The sequence below is a fragment of the Capricornis sumatraensis genome, chromosome 14 (assembly GCF_032405125.1).
Source record: "Capricornis sumatraensis isolate serow.1 chromosome 14, serow.2, whole genome shotgun sequence".
NCBI lineage: Eukaryota > Metazoa > Chordata > Mammalia > Artiodactyla > Bovidae > Capricornis > Capricornis sumatraensis.
Genome location: NC_091082.1, coordinates 65,127,620 through 65,142,677, shown reverse-complemented (window position 1 = coordinate 65,142,677; position 15,058 = coordinate 65,127,620). Strand labels below are relative to the sequence as shown.

The 15,058-nt window shown below is 40.1% G+C and overlaps 1 protein-coding gene across 1 annotated transcript in view; it reads right to left on the bottom strand.

The window, feature by feature from the left end:
- Positions 1-15,058, bottom strand: part of PAPPA2 (pappalysin 2) — a 309,776-nt gene that overhangs the window by 110,364 nt on the left and 184,354 nt on the right. Inside the window, exons 12-13 of the mRNA XM_068986447.1 lie at positions 5,532-5,667; positions 5,111-5,330 (exon numbers count right to left, since the gene is read on the bottom strand). Coding sequence (XP_068842548.1) covers positions 5,111-5,330; positions 5,532-5,667 — 356 coding nt within the window. The remainder of the gene's footprint in view (positions 1-5,110; positions 5,331-5,531; positions 5,668-15,058) is intronic.

Here is a 15,058-nt window from a genome sequence, read left to right as displayed (position 1 = left end):
CTGCTCTAAGAAATAGAGGCTATTTCAAAAAATAAATAGAGGTGCAGTGATGTAGGAAGTCAGGCCATTGGTTATTAATGGTTAAATACAAAATGGAGAACACATCTTCTACTGCCAGGCATCTGTCAGCTCTCCCTTGCCCATTTTAGTATTAATGGAATTCAGGTCATAAGGGGTAAGAAGGCGGTAGCCAGGAATCCCTCTTCCTATGCCCAGAATTTGAGGCTTTCATATTATGGTCTATCTACATTTACAACAGTGATTGATACAAAGAGGCTAAAAGACTTCCATCCTTTGAGAATATATAGGGGTTCAGATTTTAAATCTGTCCACAAAGAAAATACGTGGGCTCTATTAGGTCCCCTACGTATCAAAATTTACTATATTGCACTGATTTGCTGGCTGAGAAGGAAAAGCCAATTTGCATGGCTCCTGTCAGTCACATGTGGTTTGGAAATGCTTATGCATTCCAGATACATTCTGTGTAAACTGGAGAATCATATCCTATTTCTACTGGTTTGCATGCATGCATGTAAGAAAACTTGTTTTCCCACAGTGCCAAATGAAAATAAGCAAAGAATTAACAGCAGTGATCATAATTAATCAACTTCTTTGTCAAAATTTCACAGCTGTGATGGCGTAAGGGAATTTTGTCCCTTGGGTCTAGAGAGGTTGTGACTTCTTTTTTGGTTTGCTTGTTCAGTTCTGTCCCATGGAGGATTTAGAAGTAAGGCCTGTAACTGTCATAAGATGTACAGTTTCTGACATCTTTGATATGTCAGGGCCTCTGCAAGGTATTGAGAGATACTGAGCAGAATGCCTACTGTAGGGAGTTCAGAGTGGGAAAGAACAAGAAAATAAATAAGCTACCACCCAATGAGATAGCTGCTTTTGTAGAGTGTAGGTTGTGTGCAATGTCCTATGGAAACAAGGAGGGGGCTTGCCAAAACTTCATAGAAGAAGGTGAATCCTGATGGTCAAGTGTGAGTTGAAGTGAAGAAGTACTGGACAGCATTCAGGAAAGCAGGAACATTATGTGCAAAGACACGGAGCTCATCGAGAACACATGGTTCAGGGACCTGAAAGAAATTCTGTATGGCTTGAGGCCAGAGGTAGAACCAGTAGAGAAAATAATTGGAAAACACATGAGAGAGAGGCAATCATTCTAGTAAACAATGTTACTTTAACAGCCTACATTTCTGCATTCATATTTGAAGATGTTTGCTCACTCAGGAGACTTAAAAGTCACAGATGAACTAGCTAATGTTGCAATGTCCATTACCGAGACCCTATTCCTTTCTAGCACTTACAACAATGTCTGGCACATGGGTAGTACTCAATTAACATAAACTACTATCATTGCAGGTGGTAAATGACCACTAATAATTTGTGCTCTGATGCTCGTCCTTCCTCTTGAGTATGGGCAGGACTAATTGACTCATTTCTAATGAATAGAATATGCCAGAAGTAATGGGTTGTCAATTCCAACATTATGTTATAAAAAGACTGGCTTCCGTTTGGGGCAGATTCTCATGTACTCACCCTTTCTGGCTCTCTTTATGTTTTTGGATTATTAGCCACCATGTCACAAAGACATTCAGGCAGCTTATGGAGATGCTCGTGTGGCAAGGAACTGAGCCATGCTTATGTGACTGTGCCCACACCAGTACCTATGCGAATGAATTTGGCCACAGATCTCCCGAGGCTTGCCAATAGCCACATGAGTGAGCTTGGAAGTAAATTCTGCAAGGCTCCACTTGAGCCTAGGTTACTGCAGCCTTGGCCAAGAGCTAATGACAACCTCATAAGGGACACGAAGCCAGAGGCACCTAGCTGAGTTGCATCCAGATTTCTTACCAACAGAAACTGTGATAAACCACTAAATGTTGGTATTAATACAATTAGCTACAGAGCAAAAGATAACTAAAATACTATATTAGTACTGTCTACTTCCTAATCAAGATTGGGTTTCTGGGATACCTAGGTTGGGCATGGTGGTATCGGAGTCCCTGCTTGGTGACAGAGCACTGTCTGCAACCCCAGCTTTTGTGACTAGGATCCCAATTGCCTGACACTTCACTCCTTGAGGAAACAAACGCTGTTACCTGTAGTCCTACCTAACTGATTAGACCTTTCAGAGAACGAATTCAGCACAAGTACAGCACAGATAACTGTGTCTGACTTGCTCCTTGCCTCATCAGGGCCAACCTTGGCCACACCAACATTCCATACTAGCTGTGGCTGAGAGTCCAGGAAACACTATCTACATGGTGACAGTCACAGCTATCTACAGAATGGCACACATAGCTCATATAGTCCTGACTTCCATATGTAAGTCTAATTGATTACATAGCACGCCTTAGAGACTAATTGTTAAACTCACTATTTACACTGTCCATGTGGGAACAAGTGGAAAAATGTACATCACCTAGGGAACATTGAGTTTTTGGCAGGGAAATTTGGCAGTTTACATAGCAACGTTGATTTGAAGGCAGTGGTTTTATATGTACAAGAGATTTTCAGACCTAGTAAAGATGATAAATATTTACATAAAAATTATTCTCAGCTAAGGAAAGAAGAGCAAAATATAAAATGCAAGTGTGCCTTCTATGAATTGTTCTTTGCTTGCTTCTTATGTCTTTTTTAGTAGTTCTTAGACTGGCATGTAGCAGGGCAGAGGCTAATAGAGTTTTGCCAAGAGGATGCACTGGTCATAGCAAACACCCTCTTCCAACAACACAAGAGAAGACTCTACATATGGACATCACCAGATGGTCAACACTGAAATCAGATTGATTATATTCTTTGTAGCCAAAGATGGATAAGCTCTATACAGTCAGCTAAAACAAGACCGGGAGCTGACTGTGGCTCAGATCATGAACTCCTTATTGCCAAACTCAGAATTAAATTGAAGAAAGTAGGGAAAACCACTAGACCATTCAAGTATGACCTACATCAAATCCCTTATGATTATACAGTGGAAGTGAGAAACAGATGTAAGGGACTAGATCTGATAGACAGAGTGCCTGATGAACTATGGACTGAGGTTCGAGACGTTGTACAGGAGACAGGGATTAAGACCATCCCCATGGAAAAGAAATGCAAAAAAGCAAAATGGCTGTGTGGGGAGGCCTCACAAATAGCTGTGAAAAGGAGAGAAGCAAAAAGCAAAAGAGAAAAGGAAAGATATAAGCATCTGAATGCAGAGTTACAAAGAATAGCAAGGAGAGATAAGAAAGCCTTCCTCAGCGATCAATGCAAAGATAGAAGAAAACAACAGAATGGGAAAGACTAGAGATCTCTTCAAGAAATTTAGAGATACCAAGGGAACATTTCATGCAAAGATGGGCTCAATAAAGGACAGAAATGGTATGGACCTAACAGAAGCAGAAGATACTAAAAAGAGGTGGCAAGAATACACAGAAGAACTATAGAAAAAAGATCTTCACAACCAAGATAATCATGATGGTGTGATCTCTCACCTAGAGCCAGACATCTTGGAATGTGAAGTCAAGTGGGCCTTAGAAAGCATCACTACAAACAAAGCTAGTGGAGGTGATGGAGTTCCAGTTGAGCTGCTTCAAATCCTGAAAGATGATGCTGTGAAAGTGCTGCACTCAGTATGCCAGCACATTTGGAAAACTCAGCAGTGGCCACAGGACTGGAAAAGGTCAGTTTTCATTCCAATCCCAAAGAAAGGCAATGCCAAAGAATGCTCAAACTACCGCACAATTGTATTCATCTCACATGCTAGTAAAGTAATGCTCAAAATTCTCCAAGCCAGGCTTCAGCAATACGTGAACTGTGAACTTTCAGATGTTCAAGCTGGTTTTAGAAAAGGCAGAGGAACCAGAGATCAAATTGCCAACATCCGCTGGATCATTGGAAAAGCAAGAGAGTTCCAGAAAAATAACTATTTCTGCTTCATTGACTATGCCAAGGTCTTTGACTTTGTGGATCACAATAAACTGTGGAAAATTCTGAGAGAGATGGGAATACCAGACCACCTAACCTGCCTCTTGAGAAATCTGTATGCAGGTCAGGAAGCAACAGTTAGAACTGGACATGGAACAATGGACTGGTTCCAAATAGGAAAAGGAGTACGTCAAGGCTGTATATTGTCACCCTGCTTGTTTAACTTATAGGCAGAGTACATCATGAGAAATGCTGGACTGAAAGAAGCACAAGCTGGAATCAAGACTGCCGGGAGAAATATCAATAACCTCAGATATGCAGATGACACCACCCTTATGGCAGAAAGTAAAGAGGAACTAAAGAGTCTCTTGATGAAAGTGAAAGAGGAGAGCGAAAAAAGTTGGCTTAAAGCTCAACATTCAGAAAACGAAGATCATGGCATCCGGTCCCATCACTTCATGGGAAATAGATGGCGAAACAGTGTCAAACTTTATTTTTTTGGGTTCCAAAATCACTGCAGATGGTGACTGCAGCCATGAAATTAAAAGATGCTTAATCCTTGGAAGAAAAGTTATGACCAACCGAGATAGCATATTCAAAAGCAGAGACATTACTTTGCCAACAAAGGTCCATCTAGTCAAGGCTATGGTTTTTTCCAGTGGTCATGTATGGATTTGAGAGTTGGACTGTGAAGAAAGCTGAGCGCTGAAGAATTGATGCTTTTGAACTGTGGTGTTGGAGAAGACTCTTGAGAGTCCTTTGGACTGCAAGGAGATCCAACCAGTCCATTCTAAAGGAGATCAGTACTGGGTGTTCACTGGAAGGACTGATGCTAAAGCTGAAACTCCAGTACTTTGGCCACCTGATGCGAAGAGCTGACTCACTGGAAAAGACTTTGATGCTGGGAGGGATTGGGGCCAGAAGGAGAAGGGGACGACAGAGGATGAGATGGCTGGATGGCATCACCGACTTGATGGACATGATGAGTGAACTCTGGGAGTTTGTGATGGACAGGGAGGCCTGGCTTGCTGCAATTCATGGGTTCGCAAAGAGTCGGATACGACTGAGTGACTGAACTGAACTGAGACCCATTTTTAGTTAGCAAACAAACTCCTACTTTATATACAATAGTATGCATGAAAATGATAGCAGTTGTTGAAAAAGAAAGGGGAAAGCAAGTAAGGGGACTTTATACCTTTGTCCCTGATGATTTTGCCCCTTTTGCTCTGGGATGATGCAGCTGTTGGGAGCTGAAGGACTTGTGTCGGAGGATGTCCTTAGAGCCACTGCCGAGATGCCCACCAACGGGGTTGAGAAATTCAGCAGCACTGATGTGGCATGGTGGAAGAGGATATTTGAGTGATGAGTTATGTTGATAACCAGCGGGTTATGCTGGCATGACAGTTCATAGGTTCCTGAAGAGAAACAACGGGATTGAATAATATTTTAAGCCATTTGTGTAGCATCAAGTTTCCAAACCTAGCGTTCATTTTATCTTCTCAATAGCTATATGATGTAACAAGGTCTCAAATAATATCAGAGACAGACATCGAGCAGAATCCTGGGTCTACTGGATTGTCCTCTGGTGGCCCTAAAGTGATAACTGTCAGACTCACCAAGAGAGTGGTTGTTTCCACTGACATCGGTCAGGTAAAGGGTCACTGTTGGCCGCTGACGTTTCCCAGATACCAGGCCATCAGATGTCAAGAAAATGAAAATTGCTGTGGCCACTCCTGGTCTACTGAAACAAACCTAGGCACAAGCACATATATGTACGAGCCATTATTTCCAGTGGGCTCTCAAGGCACATGTCACACTACTTTTATCCTTCCCAAATAGCTCGCCACTTACAAGATAAGAACTCCCTCCTTTACAAATGGGAAAAAAACATGGAGTAGGCACAGAAAGGTAGCCACGGTCTTATCAAAAGTAAAAATTAGCTGGAAAGTAGCTAACTTTCAGCTACTGAGTGTCCCATCTTTTTTTGAGACTTTTTACTTCAACCAGTTCTTTTATACTTGAATCTTTCTTAACACTTCTCTAAAAGGTCACTCAAGAAGACCATTGCTGGAGACGTTAAACCACTGCATAGCCAGCCAATACCTCCCTATCTCCAATGTGAGAGACGTGGACAAGATGATCACCAAGCTAACGCTTTGTTCTCAACTGGCATAGCTAATTATCCTTCCCTATCTCCTTTGTTGCTGTTGTTTAGTCTCTCAGTCACATCTGACTCTTTTGCAACCCCATGGACTGTTGCCCGCCAGTTCCTCTATCCATGGGATTTCCCAGGCAAGAATACTGGAGTCAGTAGCCATTTTCTTCTCCAGGGGAATCTTCCTGACCCAGGGATTGAACTTGTGTCTCCTGCATTGGCAGGCGGATTCTTTACCACTGAGCTACCAGAGAGACCCTCCCTGTCTCCTTGTCTCCCCCTTAAAATTGTTATCAGAACCTCTCACTTGGCATTTCAACTGTGACACAGGAGAAAGGTCACTGCAGAGTCTGTTGCTTCAGAAACTAGATGCTGCCAAACTGCTTATTCTTATTCTTCTGGTGCCCCAAGCACAACATTTACCCTATCTGTGGCTGGAAAATAAGCCAGTGCTGAAAATTCACAAGAAAATTCAGTTATCTGTAAGAAATATTCTAGATGGCTAGACTAATTAACAATGAAGCAGTCTTGTCCCTAGAAATCCTTTAAAATAAAACATTTCAGAGATTGGGGAATGACCTGAAGAACCTATCTTCCATTATCTGATGTTGCAATTCTACTTTAATCTTATTTCCTAGAGCTCAATGTTATTCTTAACACGGAGACATTGAGAGTCATCTCCCATCTTCCCTGGTGTTGCGTGGTTGCTGCTTTATTAGAGTCTAGGGCTAGAACGTACATCAGTCTGTATATATTTCTCTAGCTTTGTTTCAGGTTCTGAAAGGGATGTGCTGTGCTATGCTTAGTCTCTCACTTGTATCTGACTCTTTGCAACCCTATGGACTGTAGCCCGCCTGGCTCCTCCATCCATGGGGATTCTCCAGGCAAGAATACTGGAGTGGGTTGTCATGCCCTCCTCCAGGGGATCTTCCCAACCCAAGGATCGAACCCAGGTGTCCCACATTGCAGGTGGATTATTTACTGTCTGAGCCATGAAGGAAGCTCAAGAATACTGGAGTGGGTAGCCTCGTTCTTCTCCAGGGGATCTTGTGGACCCAGGAATTGAACTGGGGTCTCCTGCATTGCAGGCAGGTTCTTTACCAGCTGAGGTACCAGGGAAGCCTTCTGAAAGGGATAGAGCCCGCCAAACACTGTCCTCAGTGTCAGAGCAGGGTATGACATCTAAAGGCGGAGGGCTTTTCTTAAAAGGGGGAGCATGAGAGTCAAACATGTTTTCTATTTTAACGAGAATTTTTCCTTGTCCACAGACCTACTCTCCCTGAGCCTTGGTGGTATGTTTACAGAGTGTCCGTTTGCACTGCTGGCTTAATTAGGGTGATTTTATGGTTTTCAGTGGTCAGTGTAGCACAACTCTCCCTTCTTGCTCTCCACCTTTGAGGGAAAGACCAGCCATGCTCTATTTTTTTACAGTGTCATTTCCCCCCCACCCACCTTTTCATTTCCCCTCTTTGAAGTAGTAAATATTTCTTTGTAACTTAAAAAACTTCCAGACCCATAGGTTACAGCTTGCAGTATGAGGTCCTTTGTTCCTTGCTAGATGAGGGCTAGACATGAAACACACCATAAGTTAACCAGGAGCCTAACTCAAAGCCCTCAACTCCAGCCCCCAGACAGCATCAAAGTCCCCTGGGAATGCCCACAACCTCTTCCTTTTCATACACCACAAAAGAGACCCAAGTACTGGAAGAAAGCTCTGGGTTGTTTCCTGAGCCAGGAACAAACAGAGCCCAAACAAGTACCTGGTGGCTTTACTCGAATAGGTCTCAGGAAGAGTGGGGTGGCTTCAGTGAAGAACAGGGGGGCTCCGTTTTCCCACTTTCTGTTGGGTCCCCAAATAGACACCACCCACCTGAAACTAATTAGTACGCCTTATGCTGTGGATTTCTCTGTCTTGAGGGCCCGTGCCCAAAACCTCTGACCCATTTTGCATCGCCTTGCTCTAAGGGTCTTTGAATCCCAAATCACTTTGAACCTTAAAGCCTGTTCCTGTGGCAGTGGTAGTGTCTCTGTGCCTTGATTTGTGATTTGTGGGAAGTGGTTATGCCAGGATTTCCCGGCCATGGCTTCAGTAGGAAAACCACAAGTGAGACACTGGCAGAGGAAAGTCTGATCACGATACAGGATGCCGAGTCTTGGGCATTTCCTCTCACAGTGACATAAGAGTGGTAGCCACACTTGATTCTCACCTGAATACCGAATATGCCCCCACAGGAGCAACTCAATGCAAAAAAGTAGAACTCTGTCGTATAACTATTGGAACCTCAAACCAGAGACCAGTTCAAGTCTGCACAATGAATGCCAACCACGGTAAAGGGAATCTAGTAAGTGCACCATTGGGGTTTAACTCTTAGCCCATCTTTATTATTGTTGTTTAGTCTCTCAGTCATGTCTGACTCTTTTGGGACCCCATGGACTATATATAGCCTGCCAGGCTCCTCTGTCCATGGGATTTCCCAGGCAAGGACAACTGGAGTGGATTGCCATTTCCTTCTTAGTGGGATCTTCTCAACCTAGGGATCGAACCCACGTCTCCAGCATTGGCAGGTGGATGCTTTACCACTGTGCCACCTGGAAGAGTCCTAGCCCTGTCTTTACTAGCTGGGTAAACTAAATTTGACAATCCATTTCTCCTCTCTGAGCCTAGGGTTCTTCTTTTCCACACCTGAGGAGCCAACATACTACCCACCTCACTTGGCTACTATGAGGATGAAATGAAATCATGTGAAAGCACAAAGATAACGCCTACGATCTAGTAAAGACTCAGTGCTCAAGAATTTTTATTTCCAAAATGGAATATTTTTTAAAAATTCTGTTTACACTTCAGGAAGACCAGGATAAAGAAGAAACATTTAAATTAAACACAACTAGTGTTTTGGTATATAGAGAATTATGCTTTTCTGAAATTTATAGGCTAAAGAATCTCACATATGCTGTTTTAAAATGGTACTTGTAGATGTGAATTGGTACTGCAGGTTCTGCTTCCATAGAAACTGGCAGTATTTGAGGCTCTTGGTATAGAAGGCATCTCTACTTTATGTATGGAATCTATGAAAAATACATTCTGTATACATAACTTTTAATAGAGATTTAAAAAAAATTCAGTTCAATATGTGTTTATTAAAAATCTACTTTTGCTATACGTATAAATAAGGACATTTCTAGAATTGACAGTATAATTAGAATACTAAAATGCATTCTTTATTTGAACAAACATTATATTTTTCAAAGCTGCTCTTTCTACAGCCAAGTCACATCTATTTTAATTTATATAACAGTCTAGGTTATTTTTACTTTATCTGAAATAAACACTGAAATTTGTACTCTTAAACAAAAGTAGGTAATGGCTAGAGGAGAAAATCTGGCAACACAAAATTCTGCTTATTCTTACTTCATGCTACCTTTGTCACTACATAAGTAAGACACTCCTCTAATCACCACACCAAATGCACAATGCGAACAGCTGCCCTCTTCTAAACAAAATACACTAGAGGCAACTAATTGGGGATTACACAAATCTGAAATGAGCACCAGGCATGCCCCAAGAGAAAAGTCCAAGATGCTAAGAGGTCAAGGGAATTGTTAGCTTTATTTGTAATATTTTATTGCTTGTTTAGAAAATTGCATTTATGTATTACAGGGTAATATAAAATTAATTTGAATGTGGCTTTTATGAAGAAGACAAACTATAGTTAGATATCAAAAGAAGGCAAGATCTTTTAGAAAAGCAATTGATTCTCAAAGAGAACTGAAGAATGGCCTAAAGATAGAATGATAGCCAGTAAAATTAGCTCAGTGACTCTCTAGCAAAATACTTTGATGGATTACATAGATAACAGGCAGATAGATAGATAGAAACTGACTGACAGAAAGAAATTGAAAGCCAGTCCCATGCACTCAGTTGCTTTCCATCCAAAGTCTGCACATTAACTCCTGGATCTGACTTCTGGCCACTGCTAAAGGGTAAGACTGAAAGAATGCGTCCCTGGTGTAGAACTTTTTTGGGCTTAAGAAATCTCTCTTCAGTCTGCCTGCTGGGTACAAACACACTTAATTGACTCCTAAACCAAGCATCTTGACGTTCAGGTCATCCTTTGCGGTGGTCCCTGGACAGCAAATCCTGAAACTATACCACAAACTTGAAAAGAATCTTCTCTGAGGTTTTAAAATGTTTTTGGTTACTGAGATGTTATTTTTTTCTGTGTGCCTTTCCATTTTCATTCGTCTATGGCACTTCCTGATTTCAGAGAGAAAGGGAAGGCCCTTGAACAGGAGAAAGTGGGCACATACTACTTTCAGTTTTTAAGTACTTTACAGTTCCCCAACCATGCTTTACTGGAGCCTCCATTAAGCTCATTAGGTTTTTGTTCCCATTTGGGACACTATTTTTTTTTTTTTTTTTTTTACTATAATGTCCCTAGGATACAAAGGTTATATTATAGAAGTGCAAGGTAGGATTCTGAGCGCTTAAGTGACTTTCTCCAACGTGAATGTTAGACAGTTAGGAATTTGGGTTTTCTGTATTATTTTTACTGCCCAAGGGTTCCTAATTTTGGTGAGCAGAAAATCACAAAGTTCTTAGAAAATCTGTTGACATGTGTGCCCTCTCTCTCCACAAAAAGTGAAGTTACATAAATATTTAGGTATAAAAACATGATACTATTTCAGGGAGCTAAGAGAGCCCTTTGAAAGCCATTCACAGTTCAAGTAGGGTCAATAGAAAAGATTAAGAATGCTTACACTGTTGGTTGAACCATATGCTTTTTTTTTGTAGGTGAAAAATTATCAAATACTGGCAATTTTATATGGTTTACCCTAATAATATTACTGTCCACGTAGACTTCAGAAATTTGAGAATAGAGAGACTAACCCTGAAACTTTCAAGGTATCTACCCTGAAGTCCAAGTTGAACAGATGAAGGGAAGGTGAGAGGAAACTAGCATCTTGCCTCTGAGCTTGAGATCTCTTGGTGGCCTCTCTACTTGAGGGTGTGGGTCAGAATGTGGGAGGAGTTTTCAACAGAGTTTGACTTCCTTCTGGTGCCCAGACCCCTGTCTCTCTGGATATTGGTTAAAGTCCAGTTGATTTCTAGCATTACCCCACCATCATACAAGTAAGGTTATAAATACCATGAGCTTATGTAGTCCTTTTTTCAGAAGAGTGAGGTCCACTTGTAAATTTTATAAAATGAAGAAGAAATCTCCATTATGATCTCAATTATCCAGGAGGAGGCATATGACAGGGTATGATTTGGCAGGTCAGTGGAAGGGCTCAGACCAAAATCAGTTTATTGCTTAGTTTCTTCTAATAGCATCTCCTCAGCTGTGATTTTAGATACCAGGACCAAGTCTTCAGAAACTTTGTGTCAGAAGAACTTGTGAGGCTCAGAGGGGGATCATAAAGGCAAAAATCAAATCTATAGTAAATACTGTGGTGTGCCACCAAAATCCCCTTCTTCATGACTGAGCATTCAGCTCACATCAAGTCTCTGCCTTCAGAGAAAGAAAGCCTCCACAAGGTCATGCCACTTCCCTGGAGTAGGGGGAAAGGAGAACGCCATGTCTAAAGACCTATTGATAGGATTGTGTGGTATACAAAGTGGGACAACTCTGAAGGGCCATCCTAGTTCCCTGTAGGATGCAGAAACCTTTGTGTAAATGTTTCACAGTCCTACTTCCCTCTCTGCCAACTCCTGGATCTTTCATTCTCCTCTAGGTATTGATCCCAAAGAAAGTTCTTGATAAACTTTCTGCATGCAAATCTTTATCTCATAGTCTGAATCCTGGGAAAACTCCACTTAAGAAAAAATCTGAAAATGTGAAAACATATTAAGAAATATTGATAATGAAGGGTCTCTTGGGAACTAGACTGCGTAAGTGAGGGGATGAGGGATTCACTGTGGAGCCAAGAAATCTTTCCTTCTGATTAAAAGAAAATTGCTATTCCAAGTATTTATGAAACTTAGAGTTTGCCAAGTTGTCATATCTAGGGCCTGCAAAAGTTTCCGTGTAAAATCAATCAAGTTGTGTTAGTAGCAATCAGATAGGAAAATGGAAAATGAGTCCTTTATCTCTGGGGCTAAACTGCTTAACAAGGAGAGATGAAATTATTCTTTCAATGCATTTGGCTAATTTTTTATGGAAGTGAAAATTACATATGCATAGTCATATGTGGTTTTTTTTAGGATTCCCAAGGACTGTAGGAATTCACCTAGGTTAATTTCCCAAGGAGAAAATTTTATTTTGGAAAGCAAGAACTTTTCAGAAGTTAAATCATGTGCATAGAAATAATCCCAAAATATATATTAGAAAATTTTCTTCCCTCTTAAAAACAGGATCCTGTACTTAAGTGAATTTTCATAATTGGAGGCATCATTTTGGACATCAGTTATTTTACTGATGAGATAATAAACCTGTAGAGCTCCTTTAACCTTAACGTGCATACAAATCACCTGAGAATCATGTTAAAATAAAGATTCTGATTTAATACAGCTGAGATTTGTATTTCTACCTAGCTTGCAGGTGACACTGATGCTTTTGGAAGCCAATCAGGTTTTAAGTAGCAAAACTCAAAAAGAATCAATAGATAGGATTATCTCTGTCCTTATCATTTAATAGCCTAAGACTACAATTACTTGATTGATCATACTTATTTATTATATTATCTTTTCTAAAATTCACCATCAAGCTTGAAATACAACCAGAGCTGAAAGGAATCACCTAGCCCAAACACCTCATTTTAATTCAAAGGAAAATGATGCCGAAGAAGGATATATGATTATATAAGGTCATGAACAATAAATGGTAAAAATAGAGCTTACAGTATTCCTCTGAGCATACATTTTTGTCAGTTTCTAAATCCCTGACTAATTTGTTGCACCTTTCCCATAAAAGATTGAAATTCAGATAACTAGTATTTTTAGAAATCTATATTAAGTTAATAGATTCTGACAAAAGACCTTGAAACTTTTCTACAAATAAAGTCAAAGAAGTTGTGGCTAGACTAGGTAACTTCTACACATGAATTTTTTTTTGCTAAATTATGATATCTGGAAAGTTTTCTGGATGGTTATAGTTTTCTGGATGAATCTTTGAATTTATGAAATCTTCCAATTTATGAAATGAAAAAAAGAATTGTCAGATCTAGCAAAATAAAATAAATGGAGAAGGAAATGGCAACCCACTCCAGTGTTCTTGCCTGGAGAATCCCAGGGACGGGGGAGCCTGGTGGGCTGCCCTCTTTGGGGTCACACAGAGTCGGACATGACTGCAGCGATTTAGCAGCAGCAGCAGCGCTAAGGAAAGTAGTACAGAGTTTCCTCAAAACATTTTGAAAATAGAACCACCATGTGATCCAGCAATTCCACTTCTGGGTATTTAGCCAAAGAAAATGAAAAGACTAACTCAAAATTATATATGTACCCTCATCTTCAATGGAGAAGGAAATGGCAATCCACTCCAGCACTCTGGCCTGGAAAATCCCATGGACAGAGGAGCCTGACAGGCTACAGTCCCTGGGGTCGCAGAGTCGGACACGACTGAGCGACCTATGGCTATGGCTCATGTTCAATGTAATGTCACTTACAATAGGCAATATATGGAGACAACCTAAGTGTCTAACAATGGACGAATATATAAAGAAAATGTGGGGTGTGTGTGTGTGTATACACATATATTCAGTCATAAAAAAGGAGATCTTACCATTTGTGACAACATGAACAGAACTTGAGGGCTTTATGCTAAGTAAAATAACAGAGACAGACAAATAGGCTATGATCTCACTTCGATATGGGATTGCTTTTAAAGGGGGAAAAAGCAAGCTCATAGATACAGAGAATAGATTAGTGTTTGCCAGAGGTGGGGATTAGGAAGTAGACAAAATAGATGAAGAGAGTCAAAATGTACAAACTTTCAGTTATAAAACACAGTCAAGGGGATGTACTGTGCAGCATGGCAACTGCGGTTAATAATGTACTACATATTTGAAAGTTGCTACAAGAGTCACTCTTAAAAGCTCTCATCACAAGAAAAAAACTGTAGCTAAGTATGATGATGGATGTTAACTAGACTCACTCTGGTGATCATTTCCCAATATATACAAATACTGAATCATTATGTTTTACACCTAAAACTAAAATAATCTTGTATATCAGTTATGCCTCAATTAAACAATAAATAATTTGAAAATAAAGAATAAAAGAAAGAAGAGCAAAGAACACAAAATTTTAAAATAAGAAAAGAGGAAAGGAAAAAGGATTTTGTAAATATTTCTGTATGTTAAAAAAAGAGAGAGAGAGAGAAATGGTAAGAGTACTGGTAAACACTTTTGGACCAGCTAGGAGAATCTCTAATACATCTCTAGTACTGACTGGTCCTTAATTTCTGAATGAATAAAGGCTCACTGTTTAAGTACTTCCTAAGAAACTGTTGGGCCAAGTGGAAGAGGAGTAAAACTCTAATATTGACATAACTGGCACAATTAAAGTTGTTATGCTCTGAAAAATCAGGGCTAGAAACAAAATGCTATTAAAATTTCACAACTTCAGAAAGAAATTATGAGGTATAAAAAATACTTAGGACTCATTGACAATAAAAGAACTATATATCAGTACTTATGGACTACAGTTAAAATAACATCTAGAGGGAATATTTATGAAACAGTGAAAACAAATTATCCAAGTGTCCAACACAAGAATCTAAAAAAGAACATCAGTGTAAATCCAGAGAAACAGGAAGGGAGGAAATAATAAAGAGAAGGACAGAAATCAGTGAATTGGAGAACAGCAACTAGAATAAAAACAGAAATGAATCAAACTAAAATTTGTTCTTTGAAGAAGTACCAGGCATGTGTAATTAAGAAAACAAGAGAAAAGGAAGGTTCAAAAAATTACAATATAAAGGGAATGATAACTATACCTAAACCTAACTATACCTAAAACAGAGTTGTTCATAAATATATTATGAACAACTA